At 42.7% G+C, this 24,546-nt stretch overlaps 1 protein-coding gene across 1 annotated transcript in view; it reads left to right on the top strand.

Moving 5' to 3' along the window:
• LOC115105303 (CXADR-like membrane protein) overlaps nt 1-23,772 on the top strand; it is a 127,672-nt gene extending 103,900 nt beyond the window's left edge. The window contains exons 2-7 of the mRNA XM_029627196.2: nt 2,936-3,093; nt 8,917-9,115; nt 17,559-17,726; nt 18,613-18,735; nt 18,892-19,033; nt 19,917-23,772. Coding sequence (XP_029483056.1) covers nt 2,936-3,093; nt 8,917-9,115; nt 17,559-17,726; nt 18,613-18,735; nt 18,892-19,033; nt 19,917-20,271 — 1,145 coding nt within the window. The 3' untranslated portion in view covers nt 20,272-23,772. The remainder of the gene's footprint in view (nt 1-2,935; nt 3,094-8,916; nt 9,116-17,558; nt 17,727-18,612; nt 18,736-18,891; nt 19,034-19,916) is intronic.
• Nucleotides 23,773-24,546: the final 774 nt, after the last annotated feature.

The following is a 24,546-nucleotide window of genomic DNA, read 5'->3' as shown; positions in this document are numbered from 1 at the left end:
TGTTTCGAAATTTACCCCATGCTCTCTCACCATTATACTTGAGTTATTTTTTCATCATCAGTCTGTGACTGACATTACACTGAATAATGTTCTAAATTCAAAATGCTTTATTGGCATGGCAAAAAAATCATAAATAATTCTAACAAGTTCTCACACAAAACCTAATGAAAATATAATTATTCTCTCAACACTAAAGCATCTCAAATACTGTATATGGCCTAATGTGCCACAGAGACAAATTGGCTGACACTTTTTAGTGGTCTGTTTTTAGTGGTCTCACCTGTCTCTTTGAGTTGAAGTGATTTGCTTTATCTGCATTCAATTGGGATAGAATGCGTCCCAAATGACACCCTATTGTCACGCCCTGGCCTTAGTTATCTTTGTTTTCTTTATTATTTTGGTTAGGTCAGGATGTGACATGGAGGATTTATGTGTTTTGTCTGGTCTAGGGTTTTTGTATGTTTATGGGGTGTGTCCTTTCTAGGTGTTTATGTAAGTCTATGGTTGCCTAGATTGGTTCTCAATTAGAGGCAGGTGTTTATCGTTGTCTCTGATTGGGAACCATATTTAGGCAGCCATGTTCTTTGGGGATTTTGTGGGTGATTGTCTTCTGTCTTACATTTACATTACATTTAAGTCATTTAGCAGACGCTCTTATCCAGAGCGACTTACAAATTGGTGCGTTCACCTTAAGACATCCAGTGGAACAGCCACTTTACAATAGTGCATCTAAATCTTTTAAGGGGGGTGAGAAGGATTACTTTATCCTATCCTAGGTATTCCTGAAAGAGGTGGGGTTTCAGGTGTCTCTGGAAGGTGGTGATTGACTCCGCTGTCCTGGCGTCGTGAGGGAGTTTGTTCCACCATTGGGGGGCCAGAGCAGCGAACAGTTTTGTGTCATTGCACCAGATAGGACTGTTTCGGTTTTCACATTTGTTATTTTGTAGTGTTATCGTCTATATTAAAGATGTTGAGCACTAACCACGCTGTATTTTGGTCCTCCTCTCCTTCAACGGAAGAAAACCGTTACACCTATTCCCTAAATAGTGCACTACTTGTGACTAGTGTACTACATAGGTAATAGAATGCCATTTGGGACTAAGACAGAAGCTCAACAGAAAATCAGCCGCTCAGGGACATTTCTGTTCTTTCCTCATTGCTTTTTTTTCTGCCATCCATTGTGATGAGACTGATCTCAGTGTAAATCCCCCCTGATGCCATTTTAATGCCATCCTATCCATGCATTGTACAGTTAATCCAGACCAAGGTCCCAGATGTGTTGCATTGGCCATTGGTCTCACTGAGAGAGTGCCTTGTAAACAGGCTGCAAAAAGGTTTACAATGTATTTCAATGGAGAGATGTACACCTTAGTTGGATAGACATGCTGTAGCGTTGAGGTCGATTTCACAAAGGAGAGGGCAGTGAAAAGAACATTGATCACCTATTATGGATTATGCTTTTCTTGCAGAGGTGGTTCGCCCATCAATGCTTGTTTGAGATTATCCTTCTTTGAGGAGTAACCTGTCTGAGACCTGAATACATTTGTGAGCAACATCACAGCTCATTTCTGGGCTTAAGCTCAGTGGGCTAATGTTATTATTGAGTTATGTAGGTTCGATTCCACTGTATCAAAGCACAACAAAGCTAACCTCTCCACATGCTGTGTGTATGAGGCAGTGAAGTCCATTCTAATTTGGCTCATTATTACCCCCAATACCCTGGTGCGTGCGTGCGTGCGTGTACATATATACAAAAGTATGTTGACACCCCTTCAAGTTAGTGGATTCTGCTATTTCAGCCACACCCGTTGCTGACAGGTGTATAAAATTGAGTACACAACCATGCAATCTCCATAGACCAACATTGGCAGTAGAATGGTCTTACTGAAGAGCTCAGTCACTTTCAACGTGGCACCATTATAGGATGCTATCTGTCCAACAAGTAAGTTAGTCAAATGTCTGCCCTGTTAGAGCTGCCCTGGTCAAATGTAACTGCTAATATTGTGGTGTGGTAATGTCTAGGAGCAACAACGGCTCAGCTGTGAAGTGGTAGGCCACAAAAGCTCACAGAATGGAACCGAGTGCTGAATCTGTCCTCAGTTGCAACCCTCACTACCGAGTTCCAAACTGCCTCTGGAAGCAACGTCAGCACAATATCTGTTTGTCGGGAGCTTCATGAAATGGGTTTCCATGGCTGAGCAGCCGCACACAAACGTAAGATCACCATGTGCAAACCGTCAGTCGATTGGATTGGTGTAAAGCTCACTGCCGTTGGACTCTGGATTATTGGAAATGCCTTCTCTGGAGTGATTGATCAGACTTCACAATCTGGTTTTGGCAGATGCCAGGAGAGCGCTACCTGCCCCAATGCACAGTACCAACTGTAAAGTTTGGTGGAGGAGGAATAATGGTCTGGGGCTGTTTTTCATGCTTCTGGCTAAGCCCCTTAGTTCCAGTGAAGAAAAAATGTTAACGCTACAGAATGCAATGACATTCTAGACGATTCTGTGCTTCCAACTTTGTAACAGTTTGGGGAAGGCCCTTTCCTGTTTCAGCATGACAATGCCCCCATGCACAAAGTGAGAATTTGACTGACCTACACAGAGCCCTGACCTCAACCCCATCAAACAACTTTGGGATGAATTGGAACGACTGCGAGCCAGTTCTAATTGCCCAATATCAGTGCCCGACCTCACTAATGCTCTTGTGGCTGAATGGAAGCAAGTCCCCGCAGCAATGTTCCAACATCTAGTGGAAAGCCTTCCCAGAAAAGTGGAAGCTGTTATAGCAGCAAAGGGGGGACCAACTCCATATTAATGCCCATGATTTTGGAATGTGATGTTTGACGAGCAGGTGTCCACATCCTTTTGGTCATGTAGTGTATGTATGTGTCTGTAATGTGTCTCTAAGCTCATTTTCCTCTCTGCCCACACAGTTCTGCTGGGTGTGTTGACGGTGTGTGCCCAGACAGAGATGAAGAGGGTTGTCGGGGACAATGCTACACTGCCCTGTCACCACCAGTTCTGGGCAGGCGATGCCCCCACGCTGGACATCGAGTGGCTCCTCCTCAAGCCCAGCTCCAAGCAGAGAGTGGTGAGAGTGGCTGACTTGACTGACAACTTGGGGTGCATCTCAATTGACTAAAGTGTCTTCCTCCCCTTGTGTCCTTTCCTCCATAACTAGACATGCGAAAGAACTTTCCTGGTTTCTCAATCTATATTGCTGTCACGTACCCTGTGTTTTCAGATCAGTAGGAGAGGACACAAGGACAGAAAGCAACTCCATACTATTGAGTTGTATCATAGAACCAGAGGAAATTATAGCATATATGTGTGTTCCTTTGTACAGGAAAGAGAGAAGTATATGGGAGGAGGGAGCACAAAGCTCTAGAGCAGTGGCCATTACTACCGCATGACATAAGATGACATAACATATGACTTCATGACATAAGATACATTGCGTCACTATCTCCAGTTCATTGAGGCCAATATTAGTCTATAGGGACCCCCTCTTCTCAATGACTAGGAGGACCCCCAAAGGACTGAATCAAACTCTCATCCAATTCTCTCAACTTCAGAGATCTGCCTCTTTCAGCATGCAGGCTGTCTTGTTTTTGTCAGTCTGGTTTCACTGAATCCATCTGCAGCTCTTTTTTTATGACCGGGAATTGGCAGGTGGGCATAGTTTTCTTTCCATTTGGCCTCCAAGGTGCTGTCAGGCTCGTTAGACCAATACGTCCGCCTACTTTCTCCTTCCCCTCTCTCCCTGCTGGTTAATAAAAGTGCTGCTACAGTTTGCCTTTGGGCGAATGATCGTTTACTAGGCTTGCGGTTTATCCGCGGAAATAAAATCTCATTCGCCCACTTTACAGGCTCTGCTTGGATATCCATGGTGATATGTAATACCTGCAATGGGGTTTATACACTTTAAGTGCTGTAGGGGGAAAACATATGCATTTGTTGATTTTTTTAAATTTCCGTACATGGTCAAATTGTGAAATGAAGTCTTGATCCTTGCATTTGTTGATTTAGAAACATCCCTACATAGTCAAGTAATGAAGGAATGTTTTGTTTTGTCTTTAGACAGTTTGTTCATGGGTATTTCTATTAACTAGGGTACCAGGAGGGGTAAAAGTAAGGCGGTAAAATAGTGGGGGTACGCCATACCGGTAAAACGTGAGCCTATCACAATTAATAAAACATGCCCCAAAAAAACTATAGGCTATTACACCATTATGTAACATTAATGCGTGTCAACCGCATGAAAAATGTGTGAATTGACTGGAAGCCAGGTGGTACACGCTCCAAATTGGTTTGTGGTTTGAGTAGAACATTTACATTTTGTCATTGTGGAGAGATGATGAGCGGCTTTCGGCTCACCGAACCGAGGCGCACGTGGACAACAGTGAATGTGTCAATTCAGGCTACAAGTGTAGGCCTAATGACAATTGCAGAATGTCATTACAATACACGTGGGTGTTTTGTAACGGATGTTTCTTTCCATTCATCAAATTGCGGGTGCACATTGCACTGTTGGGGTTTGGATGCTGAAATGATTTTGTGAGTGGATAAATGTGCGCAAGTAGCCTGCAGGAGTGACTTTGTTATGTGATGAAAACATCATGACTGGTTGTGTTTATGACACATTAAAAGGCATAGGCTGTGTGTCCATAAGGCTAGGGGAAGCTTTCCCTAAAGTAAATTGAATTGCCAAAAATGACATAGCCTAATTAGCTTACTCCTGTCTATACAGAAAGAAATAAAGTCGCTCAAAATAGGCTACTACAACAGAAAGCATGATTTGGCCACAGAGGATCGCTGTGGATTGTTTTAAATTGCATAGCCTACTCTCGTTAAAGGCCCGCAATTTGGGCAGCACGCGCTGCAAATACCAAATAGAGGTTTGTTGAGTTGCGACTGTCAGTGAAAAGCAGAGATTTTCGCAATATAAAAAAATACAATCGCGGTAAAACGTTTTGGAATGCAAATGGCTATTGCTGTAAAGAGATGACAAACATAAAATATTTTGATACATTTATTCATACTATTTCATCCTTCCACAAGATATAGTCCCGACACAAATCTAGGGTTGCTACCCAAGCCGGCTGGTCTTTCGTTCATTTGGTTCGGTTGCCAGACACGCGACCCAGTCATTCAGTTATACTGGCTGGCTACGTTCTTATCCATTGCTTGCTAGCTAACCACCTACAGCTAACTTATAGTCATGTCAAACAGTGCAGCCTGCTTGTACAATTTATTTTGTGTTATTTTGTATTTCATTTTTTACTTTTATTTTTATTTTTTTTACCTTTTATTTAACTAGGCAAGTCATTTAAGAACAAATTCTTATTTACAATGACTGCCTACCCCGGCCAAACCCAGACGACAGGACTGTGTCGAGGCATAGATCTGGGAAAGGGTAGCAAAGAATTTCTGCAGCATTGAAGGTCCCAAGAACACAGTGGCTCCATCATTCTTAAATGGAAGAAGTTTGGAACCACCAAAGCTGAGCTGGCTGTCCGGCCAAACTGAGCAATCGGGGGAGAAGGGCCTTGGTCAGGGAGGTGACCAAGAATCCAATAGTCACTCTGACAGAGCTCCAGAGTTTCTCTGTGGAGATGGGAGAACCTTCCAGAAGGACAAACATCTCTGCAGCACTTCACCAATCAGGCCTTTATTGTAGAGTGGCCAGACGGAAGCCACTCCTCAGTAAAGGGCACATGACAGCCCACTTGGAGACATGATTCTCTGGTCTGATGAAACCAAAATTGAACTCTTTGGCCTGAATGCCAAGCGTCACGTCTGGAGGAAACCTAGCACCATCCCTACGATTAAGCATGGTGGTGGCAGCATAATTCTGTGGGGATGTTTTTCAGTGGCAGGGACTGAGAGACAAGTCAGGATCAATGGAAAGATGAATGGAGCAAAGTACAGAGAGATCCTTGATCCTTGATGTAAACCGTCTCCAGAGCATCCATGACCTCAGACTGGGGCGAAGGTTCACCTTCCAGGACAACGACCCTAAGCACACAGTACACAGCCAAAACAGTGCAGGAGAGGCTTCTGGACAAGTCTCTGAATGTATTTGAGTAGCCCAGCCAGAGCCCGCACTTGAACACGATCGAACATCTCTGGAGAGTCCTGAAAATAGCTGTGCAGCGACGCTCCCCATCCAACCTGACAGAGCTTGAGAAGATCTGTAGAGAAGAATGGGAGAAACTCCCCAAATGCAGGTGTCCCAAGCTTGTAGCGTCATAAACAAGACTCAAGGCTGTAATCGCTGCGAAATGTACTGAGTAAAGGGTCTGAATACTTATGTAAATGTGATATTTCAGTTTTCTAAAAACCTGTTTTTGCTTTGTCATTATGGGGTATTGTGTGTACATTTATGAGGGGGGAAAATGATTAAATCCATTTTAGAAGAAAGCTGTAATGTGGCCTGTGGAATGTTGACACGCTGCTTTTCAACGTCTGTGCAAAGTTGCTGGATATTGGTGGGAACTGGAACACGCTGTCGTAATCATCGCTCCAGAGCAGCCCAAACATGCTTAATGGTCTGGTGAATGTCCAAGAAGAACTGGGACATTTTCAGCTTCCAGGAATTGTGTACAGAGCCTTGCAACATGGGGCTGTGCATTATCATGCTGAAACATGATGAGATGGCGGTGGATGAATGGCACGACAATGGGCCTCAGGATCTCGTCACGTTATCTCTGTGCATTCAAATTGTCATCAATAAAATGCAATTGTGTTCATTTACCTGAAGCTTATGCCTACCCATAGGATAACCACACCGCCACCATGGGGCACTCTGTTCACAACGTTGACATCAACAAACCGCTACACGTGGTCTGCTGTTGTGAGGCCAGTTGGACGCACTGTCAAATTTTCTAAAATGACCCTGGAGGTGGCTTATGGTAGAGAAATTAACATTAAATTATCTGGCAACAGCTCTGATGGACATTCCCGCAGTCGGCATGCCAATTGCACTCTCCCTCAAAACTTGGGACATCTGTGGCATTGTGTTGTGACAAAACTACACATTTTAGAGTGGCCTTTTATTGTCTCCAGCACGAGGTGCACCGTATAAGGATCATGCTGTTTAATCAGCTTCTTGATGTGCCACACCTGTCAGGTGGATGCATTATCTTGGCAAAGGAGAAATTCTCAGTAACAGGAATGTAAACTAATTTGTGCACAAAATTTGAGAGAAATAAGCTTTTTGTGCATATGGAATATTTCTGGGATGTTTTATTTCAGCTCATGACACATGGGACCAACACTTTGCATGTTGCAGTGTATATATATTTTTTGTATATGTAATACCACTCTCTGCTTTGATAGACATGAATGAGCCTGCAGCTCATCTCTCCAGCGTTTCACTTCATAATTTATTTCCTTATAGAATCATAGCCGGGCGAAGGGTTCTGGAGGAGCTGCAGCACCACTGATACATTGAAATACATTTGCGAAGTTATACTGGAGGTGCTGCAGAGCCCCTGAAAAATTGTAATACATTTGCCAAAGTTACAGAGTGTTACTGCTGTCTGTGCAGAAATAAATGAAATCATTCAGAATGGCCTACGACACCATGAGAAAGCATATCATTTAGCCACGGAGGATCAGCTTCTTCTTTAAAAAAGCCTAGCTGTACAGTGCAGCCCAATAACAAGGAATAGCCTACAGACGGGAACGTGCGGCAAATCTGTCAGTGAACAAACAGCATACAGACAAAACAGGCCTTTGGCAATACTTAAAATACAATCGCTGGGAAACACAGGTTGGAAAGCAAATGGCTCCTGCTGAAAAGAGGACTTTAATCTGTCTGCTGTAGGCCAGCAAAATATTTCATACATTTTCTAAAAGGCCTATTGTTTTACAAAGTAAAACAAGCGAGAGGCTCTTGGCACGAGCACATCAGCCATCGCCAGCGAGTGAGCACCGCATCATTAGGTGAGTCAGTGAAGCTGGAAAGCATTTTTAGGACTATAGTTTCCTCCTCATATTGTAGGCTACAATATGTGTTTGCACACACCTAGGCCTAGACTATTGATGGATTCAAGACAAGGTCATTTTTATTGATCTCAGATTCTCAGTTTGTCAGTGTCAAAGTAGCCTGTCATTTTGATCATTTGTGTGGTATTATGGTGCCTTCATGAGAACTGGGAACTCGGAAAGAAACAAGGTCGAATCATGACGTCAGTGATCTTCAGGTGGGAAAGTTGGAGCTCTAGGAAGAGGCCTGAGCTCCCGACTTGGAATTCTGAGTTGGATGACCATTCAAAACTATTTTTTTCCACAGTTCTCAATTGTCTTGAAGTCGGAAGTCAGAGATTTCCCAGTTACGAGTTCACATGTTTTGAACGCGGCATTAAAAATATTATGCCAAAGTCTCCAGTCATGTAAAATGACGTAGAATTGCATGAAATGCATTTATAAAAGGCCACATTTTTCCCGGACCCTAGGCCACAAAAAAAATTCTCATGCGTTCCGGTACCTCAGAGCTCCCTAGGTCACCACCCTTTTGTACTGTGTATGTGTGTATGTGTGTGTGTGTGTGTTTGCGTGTGTTTGCGTGTGTGTGGCTCAGGTGCTAGAACATAGTATGAAAAATGTATGCACTCATTACGGTAAGTCGGTCTGGATAAGAGTGTCTGCTGAATGACTCAAATATTTTTTTAAATGTGTGTGCATGTTCATGCTTCTGTTTATGTGACAGCGTATTTGCATATGTGCATGTATCCATGTGCGTGTCACCTACACACACCCACAACGTTTCCCCAGATAACCATGTCTACAGAACTGTTGCACCACAGTTCCAACTCTCCCAGACAAGTCCTGCTATACACAGCCAGCACCTCTGATCTCTCTGTACCTCTTCCATCCGTCCCACCTTCCGTCCCTTCCTCCCTGCCAGGTGATCACCTACTTTGCGGGCCGGGTGTACGACCCCAACGAGGCGGAGGCAGGCCGACTGTCCTTAGCCGGGGACTACCTCAAGGGGGACGCCTCCCTACTGATCAGTGACCTCACCCTGAGCGACTCGGGTGAGTACAGCTGCAAGGTGAAGAACGGGGGGAAGTACCATTGGATCACGGTCAACCTCATAGTACTGGGTAAGTTCTGGACCCGCTGTGTATTTTTATGATTTTTCACACTTTAAACTAAAACCCCATCAAACAGGAACCATCAAAACGAGTCACCACCACACAAGGTAATATAAAGAGCTCCACCGCATGATTAGTCACAAGAACATAAAATACCCTCAGAGAATTGGGTTTGGTTAGGCTGACCCTGAATTCACCACAATACAGTATCATACTTATGTCACTTGAAATGGGATACACTCACACATCTAGTACAGGTGACCGTGGGCATCTCTAGTCAGAGATTCAAGAGATGTTCACACCACCAATATTTCACTGTTAAAATGTGTAACATGGTTTTAAATGCTTACTGTATGCGATGGATAGCAATTACAGAAGTGATACTGTCCCTTGTCCCTTCATATTGTCCCACTAGTCACACACTGGTTGAATCAAAGTTAGTTCCATGCAATGTCATTGGAATTACTTTGAACCAATGTGGAATAGACGTTAAATTGACGTTTGTGCCCAGTGAGGTGGTTGACGGGCAATGACCACACAAACACTGTTGGTGGGATGTTTGAATCACTACCTAACTAACCTGTTGGTGTCACTAAAGTATAAGATGGCAGTTACTTGTGACTTACTTGTAAAAGCGAAAACGAACTCCAAAGGGTCGACATTGGACCACTGCCACATGTTGCTACCGATCCAAATCCTTAACTGTCCAATGACAACAATAAAAGCGTAACTTGCACCAGTGGTGGAAAAAGTATCCAATTGTCATACTTGAGTAAAAATATAGATACCTTAATATCTATATTAATAAGTAAAAGTGAAAGTCACAGAGTAAAATACTACTTGAGTAAAAGTCTAAAACGATTTGGTTCTAAATATACTTATGTAGTAAAAGTTCAAATATTTTCAAATTCCTTATATTCAGCAAAGCAGATTGCACCATTTTCTTGTTGGAAAAATGTACTGATAGCCAGGGGAAGACTACAACACTGAGACATAATTTACAAAATATGTATTTGTGTTTAGTAAGTCCACCAGATCTGAGGCAGGAGGGATGACCATGTGTTCTCTTGATAAGTCGTGAATGTGACAATTTTCCTGTCCTGCTAAGTATTGAAAATGTAACGAGTACTTTTGGGTGTCAGGAAAAATGTATGGAGTAAAAAGTAGATGTGTCACAACCTTATCTGTTTCACCTGTCCTTGTGATTGTCCCCCCCCCGGTGTCGCTTATTTTCCCCAGTGTATTCATCCCTGTGTTTCCTGTCTCTCTGTGCCAGTTCGTCTTGTATGTTTCCAAGTCAACCAGTGTTTTTAGGTAGACAAACATTAGCATTTGTCTTGTTCAATGGGAAGATAATGGTCTTGGGGAAGGGGGGTATTGGGAGGTGATTCTGACACATGAACAAGATGAAGGGCCCCCTGCCTCCTGCTCCCCCTCAGCCCCCTATTTTCATCCTGGGTAGAATTCGCTCTGCTCGGCAAAATTAGGAGAAAACAGAGGAAGAGAGGTTCGTGATAGAGAGCAGGAAGTGGATGGGGGGGGGATCTCTATATTATGTGTACGTGTGTTTGATCATGTTTGTTTGTTCATAGGGATAACTGTTTTCAGCTGGCAAGAATACATTTCTTTGATGTCAATGTAGTTTTCTGAAAGTACCAAAAATACAAAAAAAAACACTGGTCCATCCTGGTTGATCTATCAATCTGTCTATAGGAGATTGTGTGACCTCAGATTAGTGTTAGTGATGCACCTGTCAACTTGGTTATCATTGCATATTTCATATTGATAGATAACTTTATGCTGTAAGGACACAGTAATGACAGACAGATAGTAAATGCTTATAGAATGCATTTCATAATATCAAGGTGAAACACTCTGTTATCAAGGTAACATTCACATTCTGTAATAGGACATTTTATTTTGTCACATGCTTCATGGAGAACAGGTTTAGATTTACAGTGAAATGCTTACTTACGTTTTTTTTTTTTCAAACAACGAAGAGTTAAAGATCAGATAAAAAAAAAATGTAATCAAAAATAAAATATTGGCACATTGAGATTTGATGAGCTATTTCGCATTCTTGTTTAGAAGTTGTGTTGCTTGGGGGTAGAAGCTGTTCAGGGTCCTGTTGGTTCCAGACTGGTGCATTGGTACCACTTGCCGTGTGGTAGCAGAGAGAACAGTCTGTGGCTGGAATTATTGTGATATGAGGAATTATCATAAAGCCTGAAGCTGGCAGGGAGATGCATGTAGACCACATCCTCCTCCTCTTTCCAAGACAGCTGCATAAGATGCATACTCCAAACACTGATCAGCATCTTTATTTTTCATATGCGAACATTACTTTCTGCTCATTCTTAAACAGAATACACCCATCATTGTATCCAGGCCACCACCGGAAGTGAATCTGAAGTAGTAGACTCCTCTCACTGATGCTGTGAAGATACCTCTATGACAAAAGTAAATATTGCGTATTTATTCATACGTAATTGCTTGTTCAAGGGCACATTGACAGTTACCTTCAGTCTCCTCCTTCATCTGGTTCTTTGTGAACTGAAGTTCAGCCTTGGTGACACTCAACTCGATTTTCAGATCATTTAATTCATTTTTGACTGTTACTTTTGACTGGTACTGTATATACAGTGGGGCAAAAAAAGTATTTAGTCAGCCACCAATTGTGCAAGTTCTCCCACTTAAAAAGATGAGAGAGGCCTGTAATTTTCATCATAGGTACACTTCAACTATGACAGACAAAATGAGAAGAAAAAAATCCAGAAAATCACATTGTAGGATTTTTTATGAATTTATTTGCAAATTATGGTGGAAAACAAGTATTTGGTCAATAACAAAAGTGTATCTCAATACTTTGTTATACACTTTTTTGGTTACCACATGATTCCATATGTGTTATTTCATAGGTTTGATGTCTTCACTATACAATGTAGAAAATAGTAAAAATAATGAAAATCCCTTGAATGAGTAGCTGTGTCCAAAATGTTGACTATATAAATATATATATGTAACGGTTTTCTTCTGGTGAAAGAGAGGCGGACCAAAATGCAGCGTGGTTAGTTTTGTACATCTTTAATAAAGATGAAAATACAACAATCTACAAAACAAGAAATGTGAAAAAACCGAAACAGTCCTATCTGGTGCCACAAAGACAGGAACAATCACCCACAAAACCCAACACCAACCAGGCTACCTAAATATGGTTCCCAATCAGAGACAATGTCTCTGATTGAGAACCATATCAGGCCAAACATAGAAATACATATATATATATATATATATATATATATATGTCAACATTTTGGACCAAGCTACTCATTCAAGGGATTTTCATTATTTTTACTATTTTCTACATTGTATAGTGAAGACATCAAAACTATGAAATAACACATATGGAATCATTATTAGCATCTGGGACTGAATAGGAGGCAGTTCACTCTGGGCACACTATTCATCCAAAAGTGAAAATGCTGCCCCCTATCCCAAAGAAGTTAACACTTTTTTGGTTACTACATGATTCCACGTGTGTTATTTCATAGTTTTGATGTCTTCACTATTATTTTACAATGTAGAAAATAGTACAAAATTGAATGAGTAGGTGAGTCCAAACTTTTGACTGGTACTGTATATCTTTGTCACTTTTATAAATGTGCCCTGTATATGCAAAATAAATATACACATTATACTCAACACACACACACACATATATACTGTATATATATATATATATATATATATACAGTACCAGTCAAAAGTTTGGACACACCTACACAGAAATCTGCCCCACTGATCCTCAACACTGGGGCATGTCAGGAGTGCGTACATAGGCCCCACCTATATTCCCTGTTCACCCATGACTGCGTGGCCAAGCACGACTCCAGCACCGTCATTAAGTTTGCTGACGACACAACAGTGGTAGGCCTGATCACCGACAATGATGAGACAGTCTATAGGGAGGAGGTCAGAGACCTGGCAGTGTGGTGCCAGAACAACAACCTCTCCCTCAATGTGAGCAAGACAAAGGAGCTGATCGTGGACTATAGGAAAAGGAGTGCCGAACAGGCCCGTATTAACATCGACTGGCTGAAGTGGAGCGGGTCGAGAGTTTCAAGTTCCTTGGTGTCCACATCACCAACAAACTATCATGGTCCAAGCACGCCAAGACAGTTGTGAAGAGGGCACGACAACACAGATTTGGCGAAGGTCCTCAGATTCTCAAAAAGTTCTACAGCTGCACCATCGAGAGCATCCTAACCGGTTGCATCACCACCTGGTATGGTAACCACTCGGCATCTGACCGTAACGCGCTACAGAGGGTAGTGCATACGGCCCTGTACATCATTGGGGCCAAGCTTCCTGACATCCAGGACCTATATACTAGGCGGTGTTAGAGGAAGGCCCAAAATAGGCCCAAGTCATAGACTGTTCTTTCTGATACAGCACGGCAAGCGGTACCGGAGGTCCAAGTCTAGGACCAAAAGGCTCCTTAACAGCTGCTACCCACCCCCAAGCCATAAGAATGCTGAACAGTTAATCAAATCACCAACCAGACTATTTACATTGACCCTCTCCCCACTCGCTGTTTATTATCTATGCATAGTAAATGGACAAATTACCGCGACTAACCTGTACCCCCGCACATTCACTCGGTACCGATACCCCCTGTACATAGCCTCGTTATTGTTATGTAATTTACTTATTTAACTTTGGGATTTTTTTTGTTTGTTTGTTTATTTAGTAAATATTTTCTTAACTCAATTTCTTGAACTGCATTGTTGGTTAAGGGCTTGTAAGTAAGCAGTTCACGATAAGGTCTACACCGGATGTATTCGGCGCATGTGACAAATACAATTTGATTTGATTTGATGAGGATCAAGACTGTCACCTGTAACAAAACAAAGGGCACTATGGTAAATGGCATTCAAAGGTTTAAGAGTAGTAGCACCTGCACTTTGATAAATAATATCACCATAATCCAGAACAGATGAAAAGGTTAACTGAATAATCTGCTTCCTACTGTTTAGAGAATGGAACAATCTGTGTTTTAGCTTCTTAACCAGCTCATCTTTATGTTTTTTAAACGTCAAATCCATATTAATCCAAATTCCTTTATATGCGGGAACACTTTTGAGAACCATCTAATGAGTGAACATGTAGTTAATCTGAAACATTCTTACGAGAGTTTGAAAACAACATATATTTTGTTTTGTCTGTATAAGGCAAGGAATTCCTGCATAGCTATAAAATCTGACTGTAGTTTTGACCCAGTCAGATCATAGCATAGAAAATAGTTTCATCCATAGATGGTTTACAACTTTTTACAGATTGACTAATGGTGTTTATATAGATAATGAATAGAATAGGTCCCAAAATCGACCCCTTTTGTACACCTTTATGTACTTCAAGAAATTCAGACTTAACCCCATCAATCACCATGGCCTGAGTTCTGTCACTAAGATAATCATGAAACAGTGAAGCGGCGTCAGCGCTCAGGTCTATCGAGGACAACTTATTCAATAAAATACCATGATCAACAGTATCAGGTCCACAAACATAGCAGCACATTTCCTTTTAGTCTCTAAAGCATTGACAAGATCATTAACTAAAGTGATTGCTGAAATAGTGCTATGCCCAGGCCTAAAGCCTTTACATTCAAACTACGTGTCTCAGATTTTAAAAAAGAGCAAAGTTGTGCATTTACCAATGATTCGAGAATCTTAGCTAGACAAAAGAAGCCTTGAAATGAGGCGGTAATTATTAAGATCACTACTATCCCCTCCCTTATGGAGTGGCAGCACAAGACCTGATTTCCATGTCTTTGGAATATTTCCTGATAAATGTTACATTTTAAAAAAAATAGTGAGTTATCGAGGCAACAATGATGGGCGCTGCACACTTAGGCTAGACTCTTTAGGCTACTTTTAGATTGACATTTTATTCCTTTTTAAAACCATAGTATATTCTTTACATGCGGCGCTCCTTGGCACTATTTATCGATTGCCGCTTTTATCCATTTTTATAATTTGACCATGCGTCTTGCTATCATATTAGAGGTTCTTCGAAATACAAACTTTTGATACACTTACACTTAAGACCTGCCTAAACACAACCAATGCATGCAGACCTACAAAGCTCTTTTACTGTTTTTATTAAATAATATTAATTTGTATGGCTGTGGACCGGTCGAGGATATCGGCATAGTCGAGGGCAGTAGGGGTGCTGAGGGTGCTGCTGAGTTTAAATATAAACTCAGCAAAAAATGAAACGTCCTCACTGTCAACTGCGTTTATTTTCAGCAAACTTAACATGTGTAAATATTTGTATGAACATAACATCAACTGAGACATAAACTGAACAAGTTCCACAGACATGTGACTAACAGAAATGGAATAATGTGTCCCTGAACAAAGGGGTTAGGGGGTCAAAAGTAACAGTCAGTATCTGGTGTGGCCACCAGCTGCATTAAGTACTGCAGTGCATCTCCTCCCCATGGACTGCACCAGATTTGCCAGTTCTTGCTGTGAGATGTTATCCACTCTTCCAACAAGACAAGGCAACAAGGCAAGTTCCCAGAGATTTCTGGGGGGAATGGCCCTAGCCCTCACCCTTCGATCCAACAGGTCCCAGACATGCTCAATGGGATTGAGATCCGGGCTCTTTGCTGGCCATGGCAGAACACTGACATTCCTGTCTTGCAGGAAATCACGCACAGAACAAGCAGTATGACTGGTGGCATTGTCATGCTGGAGGGTGATGTCAGGAAGGGTACCACATGAGGGAGGAGGATGTCTTCCCTGTAACGCACAGCATTGAGATTGCCTGCAATGACAACAAGCTCAGCCAGATGATGCTGTGACACACCGCCCCAGACCATGACGGACCCTCCACCTCCAAATCGATCCCGCACCAGAGTACAGGCCTCGGTGTAACGCTCATTCCTTCGACGATAAACGCATATCCGACCATCACCCCTGGTAAAACAAAACCGCAACTCTTCAGTGAAGAGCACATTTAGCCAGTCCTGTCTGGTCCAGCGACGGTGGGTTTGTGCCCATAGGCGACTTTTGTTGCCGGTGATGTCTGGTGAGGACCTGCCTTACAACAGGCCTACAAGCCCTCAGTCCAGCCTCTCTCAGCCTATTGCCGACAGTCTGAGCACTGATGGAGGGATTGTGCGTTCCTGGTGAAATTTGGGCAGTTGCTGTTGCCATCCTGTATGATGTTCGGATGTACCGATCCTGTGCAGGTGTTGTTACATGTGGTCTGCCACTGCGAGAATGATCAGCTGTCCGTCCTGTCTCCCTGTAGCGCTGTCTTAGGCGTCTCACAGTACGACATTGCAATTTATTGCTCTGGCCACATCTGCAGTCCTCATGCCTCCTTACAGCATGCCTAAGGCACATTCACACAGATGAGCAGGGACCCTGGGCATCTTTCTTTTGGTGTTTTTCAGAGTCAGTAGAAAGGCCTCTTGAGTGTCCTAAGTTTTCATAACTGCGACCTTAATTGCCTACCGTCTGTAAGCTGTTAGTGTCTTAACAACCATTCCACAGGTGCATGTTCATTATTACTTTATAGTTCATTGAACAATCATGGGAATCAGTGTTAAACCCTTTAAAATGAAGATCTGTGAAGTTATTTGGATTTTTACAAATTATCTTTGAAAGGCAGGTTCCTGAAAAGGGGATGTTTCTCTTTTTTGCTGAGTTTATATATTTTTTTGTGCAATTTTAAAAAAAAAATGTTTTTCTTTGTCATTATGGGTTATTGTGTGTAGATTGATGAGGAACAACAACAACAATTTAGTACATTTTAGAATAAGGCTGTAACGTAACAAAAAGTGAAGGGGTCTGAATACTTTCCGAGTGCACTGTACACCCCCAGGAAGAATTTGACAAATAATTGTTTTAATGTTCTGACTAGCAACCACTTAGATATGGTAATTTTTATCATAAATAACAGTATGTTCTTCGCCTGTGTTCTCTCTCTTCAGCTCCTCCACCTCTTTCTCGCTCTCAGTCTGTTCTCACTGCTTGTCCATCTGGTTCCCATTGCTAAGACAACATTCAGTTAGTATATAGTCATTGGTTTACTTATAACATGATTTAATACACTAAATTGATAACATAAAAATATAACTATATTCCATATCTTCAGCTCATCCGCTTGGCTCTTATAGCATGTGAGTTCAGTCTTAGTGATGCTCAACTCTTCTCTCTGCTCCACCACGATGGTTCCCAGGTTCTGCACCATGTGTCTCAGGTGTTTCAGCTAAGTCCAGATGTCAGTTTGGGTGGTGGTCTGTGGGTCAGTCAAGGGTGAAGTTTGGGTCTCGTCGTAAACTTTAACCCCCTACTCTCTCCCTGAGCCCATAGATGAACCATAATATGGACCTGTTATTTATCTAATTCAAAGTCTCTCTCTCTCTCCCGCTCCCCAGTGAAGCCCTCTAAGCCACGATGTTGGATGGAAGGCCGTCTGTTAGAGGGTAGTGATGTTAAGATGAGCTGTAAGTCTGCAGACGGCTCTGACCCCATCAACTACAAATGGGAGAGGGTGCTGGACAAGGGAAAGTATGTAGGGAAGCTGCCCCCACTTGCCCTCATAGGTAAGCCCTCTAGTCCACTGCATACTCGTTCTGTGTATGGATGTTTTTGCTGTGTGCACGGGTGCATCCATAAGTCTTCAAGACATAATGACAAGTCTGTCATAAGTCAGATTAGTCTTTAGTCATAAACTGACTGAAAAGTCAACTTGATACCTGTTCTAAACATTTTCCTGCACTTTTGTGCCATGTCCTCTTTTTTCAGATCCCCTTTAAGGGCTTTTGGGGCAGAACATACTTATGTAATTAAAGTATGTGTCAGAATGCCAGACCAATTTCAAATCAGATTTACCACCTCCAGTATCCTTATTTGTGTCCAGTCAAGTCACTCCCATGCAGACTCGACCAAGTTCTTATTCAATAACAATCCCTTACCTACATGTACCTGTTCTGGGAAACTGGCCACAGTCACATCTATTACAGCAAAGGTCTGAGTTGTCCAATCCCAAATCAAACACCAGTCCCTACCCCTTGTGTTTTTGTGTACTGTAGATCTTCTAGGATTGGATAATTTAGGTAATATGGCAAATGCAATGCCGCAGATTCTTATCGAATCCTATTAGGGGCCGCTAGCCCCTAATAGTTTGGGATTGGGCCAATGATCATTGGTCCAAAAAGCAGTAGCCTATATCAGGAACAGAGAACAGTACTATTCATCACACATCCACAGAAATATTATGAAAGTGATATTGCAGGAACATGCAGTAGAGACACCAGTTTGGATGGTCACTCTGAATTAGTTTACATTCTTAGCAATCATAATTCAGTGGTTGTTCAAACACTGTCCAAATAACCCCTGCAATGGTGTTTGTGGATGGGATAGTTGAAAAAAGCTTTAAATTGCATCACAATCACTGTACCTGGTCCTGTTGTTTTTTTCTTGTGTAAGATTTGAAGAACTCGGAGATAGTGACACTGAGGAACCTGACCAAGGAGAGTACTGGGGTGTATAAATGTACCGCCAGCAACGATGTGGGAGAGGAGAGTTGCACCGTAGAGGTCAAGATACACTGTGAGTAGCCCAGGCTATAACCAACACAGACACACACACTGCCTCATATTATAACCCCATAGATGTTAACAAAAATGACCTGTAGGACTTCAAAACAGTAATAGCTATCACTTTCTCCCAACCTGTGAATCATATTTATCTTTGTGTGCGTTTCAGATGTGCGGGGCATGGGTGTGGTGGCAGGTGCTGTGGTGGGTGTGTCCTTCGGCGTCCTCCTCATCATCCTCATCATCTGGCTGGTGTTCCGCAAGAAGGAGAAGAAGAAATACGAGGAGGAGGAGACCCCTAACGAGATCAGGTACACACACAGACCCAAACACATTTAGGTTAGTGTGGTTCATTTTCCAGAGAATCAAATACACAGAACAAAATAAACCAGAAACAGCAAAAAGTAAATACACAAACACAACCTAGTTGGTGCAAAACATGACTTCACTCTGTCCACCAATAGAAGTTTACACCACCACCACTTACAGCCGACTGCGTAGCATCCTCTCTCTAACCTATGTTTCCCATCCCCTTTCCTCCCCATCCCGCCGGGACTGTAGCTCCAGTACAGCCGCACCCTCCCTCACCTCTTAAAGCAGATACCAGCATCCTAAATTATGTCTGATAATGCTGCTGGCAGTGCTTGTTACAACAGCAGCTATTTTTGGCCGATAGCGTAGCATCCACGCTGTTGCCTATTTGCAAGTGTCAGGCTGAATTATGCAGGCACAGGGGGATGGCTGTGCATCAATAATGGAGTGGCACGGCGAGGGAAGAGTCACAGAGCAGACCGTCGCTTCGGTCCTGTTTACATATGGAGCATTAGTGGCGACACACCCACTTGTACGCACACACTCACACACGGTCTGAGGTCAGACTACTGTTTAGAAAGGGTGAGGGGTTGCAAATGACGTAGTGATGATCAATCACATGTTGTTGATGTTCTGTCGTAACGTGATCTAACTACGGTTCATTGTAAGACGTGGATACCAGTTATTCAGCCATTCAGAGTACCATGTATTTGGCCAGTTACTTCAAATAATTATATGAAGACGTACAAGTTCATAATGCATTGCATTTAAACCATTATAAATGTGCTTTAATGCACTCATTGTGGAAGTTTTTATTTTCATTAATATTACCAATTATTCCTTCGATGTTCTGAGCCACGCCTGTCTTTGTCTCTGTCTCAGGGAGGATGCTGAGGCTCCCAAGGCCAAACTGGTAAAGCCCAACTCTCTCTCCTCGTCCCACTCTGGCAGCTCCCGCTCAGGCACCTCCTCCACTCAATCCATGGTTCACAGCAGCGCTCCCCGGGGGCCGCACGCCCGCCTGCCCGCCGTGGCCACCCTTAAGGAGAACGGCCAGCCCCCCAGCTTCCTCCAACAGCCCCCCGCCTACACACAAGTGGTTCCCAAAACCCCAGAGCCCCGCACGGCCCCGGCCAAGCCCAGCCCTCCCCCCAAACTGGGCCCCAGGAACCTGGCCCGCATGGGGGCCACGCCGGTCATGATCCCTGCCCAGACCAAGGCCTTCCAGACTGTGTAGAGGGAAGGGAGGGACAAAGGAGTGGACTTAGACAGACAGAAACAAGAAGCACCCGTACACAGCTGACAGCAACCCCCAGCCTGCCCCCAGAGACCCTGTGAAAATCAGCTATACCATAAAGTAAAACTCCCCGTTACTCATAGCTCATAGTCGCCATCTAAAAGTATAATTGAGAGCATTCTTATTAAGGGAAGATTTTCTTAAGAAGAGCCACCCCCCTCTCCTGTACAAGCAATACAGAGCCACATCTCACGTTCATATTCCCTTCCTGTGACGACAGAACTTTCGTTGTATTTTTGTCTGATTTTGCTAACGCGGGCAGTGATGTGTATCATACTCTGAGGTGGCAGGAACAGGGGGAGGACCCGAAGTAGATTTTAGGTCTTTTTAAACCGAATTGACAGAGTCGTGAAAGTGGGATGATTATGGACAGAGGGAGGGCATTAGAGCAAACAGAGGACTAGCAAAGAACAAACAAAGGAGAAACACAGGCTGCATAGCTCCCCAGAGAACAGGCCAGGGTGTCTGGGTGTCTCACGCCACCTGCTTCCGACCAGATCAAACGAGACAAAATAAAAAATAAAAAACAGACAGGGAAAGTAAACAGCTCTCCAAACACCTGTTTCCCCAGGCTTGCCTAGGCACCACCCCTGCCAAACTCTCAGACCGAGCCACACCGAGCAATCAACATCTCTGAGGCTGCTTTGGTGGCAATCCACACCTCCATGTATCCCTGGATTCCCACCAAGGCCAGCAGGCATGGTGATTGGCTCAGAGGAGGGAGGGAAGCGCCAATCGATCGCCAAACCAACGAGAGTGGATGAAAGTCTGCTGCTGATGCCAGAGGGATGGTTTCCTGTAACTGTACAAAGATGATATAGCTGAAGTAAAAGTAAGTAAGTAAGAGACTCCACATAGACACGTCACCTGTCACCCTATATACCTGTACACGGTACATATCTGTATTGATTTCCCCTGCTTCCATGTTTTCTGTATATCCAGCACTATGCACCTAACAAGTCTGGACATATGTAGCGTTATCTTCCCATGTTCATGGACAGTGGCATATAAACCCATAGGAATATATGACATATAATCCCCTATGGTCATCATAAGGGGTTATTCATGGCTGTGATATGTATTGATGTGGAGAATAGTTTATTTCATTTATCTCAGATTCCTCAGAATGTTTAAGGATTGTTAATAAATGGATGCGCATAAGCCCTATCGATAAAGTGCCACTGTTGATGTTTGATGAAATGTGTTTTTTTTTTGTTTGTGTTGTGTAAATAGCATGTCCGTTAATCCGGTTGAATGAACAAACTAATGAATGTGTTGATATATCTTGCAGTATATAAAGTCATTGGATCAATCCTTCTTATTTTTCAATGAAGAGCAGAGATTTGCAGTAATAAGTTGAATCCCCTGCAGTTGCAACTGTGTATGGAGCTGAAAACATGGTAAATATGTTCTGTATTATTGGAAAATGAACAAAGGGCCATTACACATCATAATATATGTGTTGATTCAGCACCTTGTAATTATAGAAGAACGGTATTTATGATCCTGAAGAGTGCCTTTTTTAATTGAATAAATTACAGAAAAGTGTTATTCACAAAACATTAAGGAATACAGCTTCACCGTTTTGAATGGTTAACCCTACGGTACGGTACATCTGAGATTTGATTCTATTCAAGTAGATGAGGAATGAAAAGGACAATTGCTTTGAGTGATTTTGTTTAGCCATGTAGTCATACTAGTTTCAGCCAAACTCAAATCATTCTATCAAAGTCTCTTCATGGTGGCCAAACACAGAATTTAAACTCAAACTCAATAAAATGTCCCGGCTGAAAGTTGGATTATGCCCTATCCTTCTCTCTGACTTAATTGTCAACTTTTGCCTGAGCTCTCCTCAGATCCAAAGGTGTCACTTTTGCATAGCAATATTCTTGTCTGCCAGCAAGTTGGTCCTTCAGCATTATGACTGCTTCCTCCCGGATAGACACCCCTTATTTTGGCTCCCTCGCAATACAGTTCATGTGATGGATGAGATGTCAGGAGGTATTTGAATTGAATGATGCTGTGGCGCCCTCCAGGATAAACCAGCACACTCATCTTAGATCACCCAGGAGGGAGCGGGCTCTACTCACCCCACAGTGCAGAGGGCATAAGAGTGCACTCACCCTTTGGCCTCTGAAATGGTTGGATCCAGGACAGGGGTACTCAGGAGTCTACACTCCTTGAAAATACATTACAAGTTAACCTGGCTTTGGTTCATGCCTGGTTGAAATCCACCAGATTCACCTTTAGTATTATTTTTAAAAATTATAACGTCACTCCAGTAGGGAAGGTGAAATTATCTCCTGAATCGTGGGCAGTTCCAAGAGTGAAAAGAAATCAGCAACTTTGTCTCAGTGAGTCTCTTGAGTACTTCTAGCTTGCCCAGTGCTGTTTAAAAAGCTCATTTAAACCAGGAGACGGATGAGTGGCAAGATGAGAGGATGACACCTGAGTGAGAGCTCCTTATTAGTGATTACCCATCACAACCCTCTTCAAATTTCCCATAATACTGCTGAAAGCCAATATAGAGAGGCCTATTGGCTGATTGAATGCAGCTTTTATGGCCGTTTGATGGGGTGTGATACGTACCGCGAATGATTTTCCAGTTATCCGGGTGGCTCTTTACCTGGTTTCCTAGCTACTTTTCGCTGCCCATCTGATTCAGCCGTGGCAGAGCGCTCTGCGTCCTGAATCATTAAGATGTCCACCCTTTTTCATTGGAAATCCTTTCTTGGCAGACAGGAGGAATGGAAAGACCGTCTGCTCCAAACCATGCTGGGAATTGGAATAACGTGAACCACAGGCATTACATTGCCTTTTCACCATGTGCCGACTCCCAAAGGACATTACCCTCGTTTAGCTAGTACAAAACGTGCATCTTGATGTCATTCATTGGTGTCTGTCTACTCTGAAGACCTCCACTATCGGTTGAGTGATGGGACATCTCTGTTAGAAACCCAACCACTGTAACGTTAAAGGGAGAAAGAACCCATCCAAAGCTGAAAAACGATGGATATGCATGTCACTGATACTTAACTAGAGAAAGAACAAAACGGTATTTTTGCCTCAATAAATATATAAATAATCATTTTAAAACAAATACTATGACTGTAAATAAGGAAGGTTTTATCATTTTTTTAAATTCATTTGTTTCTTTGTTTGGGTTAAGTATTCAATCTGAAGTACTTTGCACTTTCTTATTGTCCCCTCTGTTTGTGTTTTACTTGCATTAAGTCCTTTTAACACACCGACACTGTTAGAAGGACAATATGTTTTCTCTCACTCTATTTTCTTTGATTGACAATGCCATGCAGTTACTTTGAGTTGTGGTAAACCAAAAAGGCCATATATATACCTCCCTCTCGAGTGAAAGTGGTATATTTGTACAATATCTGAATAAGTACTGTTTTGGTTTGTAATAAAGCATTTGATGAAGAGCCACTTGGTTTGATTGTCCTATACTTCAGATATGCAGACACACATATCGGTTTCCTGAACACATTAAGCTATTTCAATGGAGATTTTCTACTGTCCATGCTTTTTAGTCTAGGACATAATTGGTGTCTGGGAAACTGGCCGTAAAGTATAGAAATACACGTACTAGTGCCTGGAGTTGATCTAGCCTAGCTGTTAAGGCCCCTGCCTCAGACACATGCATGATCCCCCTGCTTGTGTGGGATTGAATCCAGGCCTTTTTGCATCTGTATCTCCCTTCTATTCAAGCTTGTCACTGTCTAACCCCAAAAGATCCTAAAAATACATAACATTTAAAAACGAGTTCCCCTTGACATCTCAGATCATTCTACAATTTGACCCCTGGGGTTCCTCAGACACAAACAATATCCACAGAGCCAATCAGAATACAGACCATTCCATCTCAACATTTGATGGGGCAGTGAAGGGCATATTAGACGGCTGACCATAAAGTTGCTGTGTGAAACACCAGATGGGGTCTGCGTGCTGTTGTGCCCTTGAGCTCAGCTCTTCAACGGAGTGGGCTCGCAAACAATGTCCATCTGTACAATGTCCCTCCAGATTAGGGTGTCTACAAGCAAAGTCATAAATAACCATTATAATCATGGAAACTGCTGGACAGTGAGACAGCTGACCTTCTAATTGATCGAACGAGGATAGTGAATTTGCTGTGACTCTGCAGCAACACACAAGACAAAACAACCAACCAACCACTGTCCTCAAGATTCCCCATCTGTTTGT

Source organism: Oncorhynchus nerka, linkage group LG22 (assembly GCF_034236695.1).
Source record: "Oncorhynchus nerka isolate Pitt River linkage group LG22, Oner_Uvic_2.0, whole genome shotgun sequence".
NCBI lineage: Eukaryota > Metazoa > Chordata > Actinopteri > Salmoniformes > Salmonidae > Oncorhynchus > Oncorhynchus nerka.
Note: the sequence above shows the minus strand (reverse complement) of the source record. Positions and strands in the feature narration are given on the sequence as shown.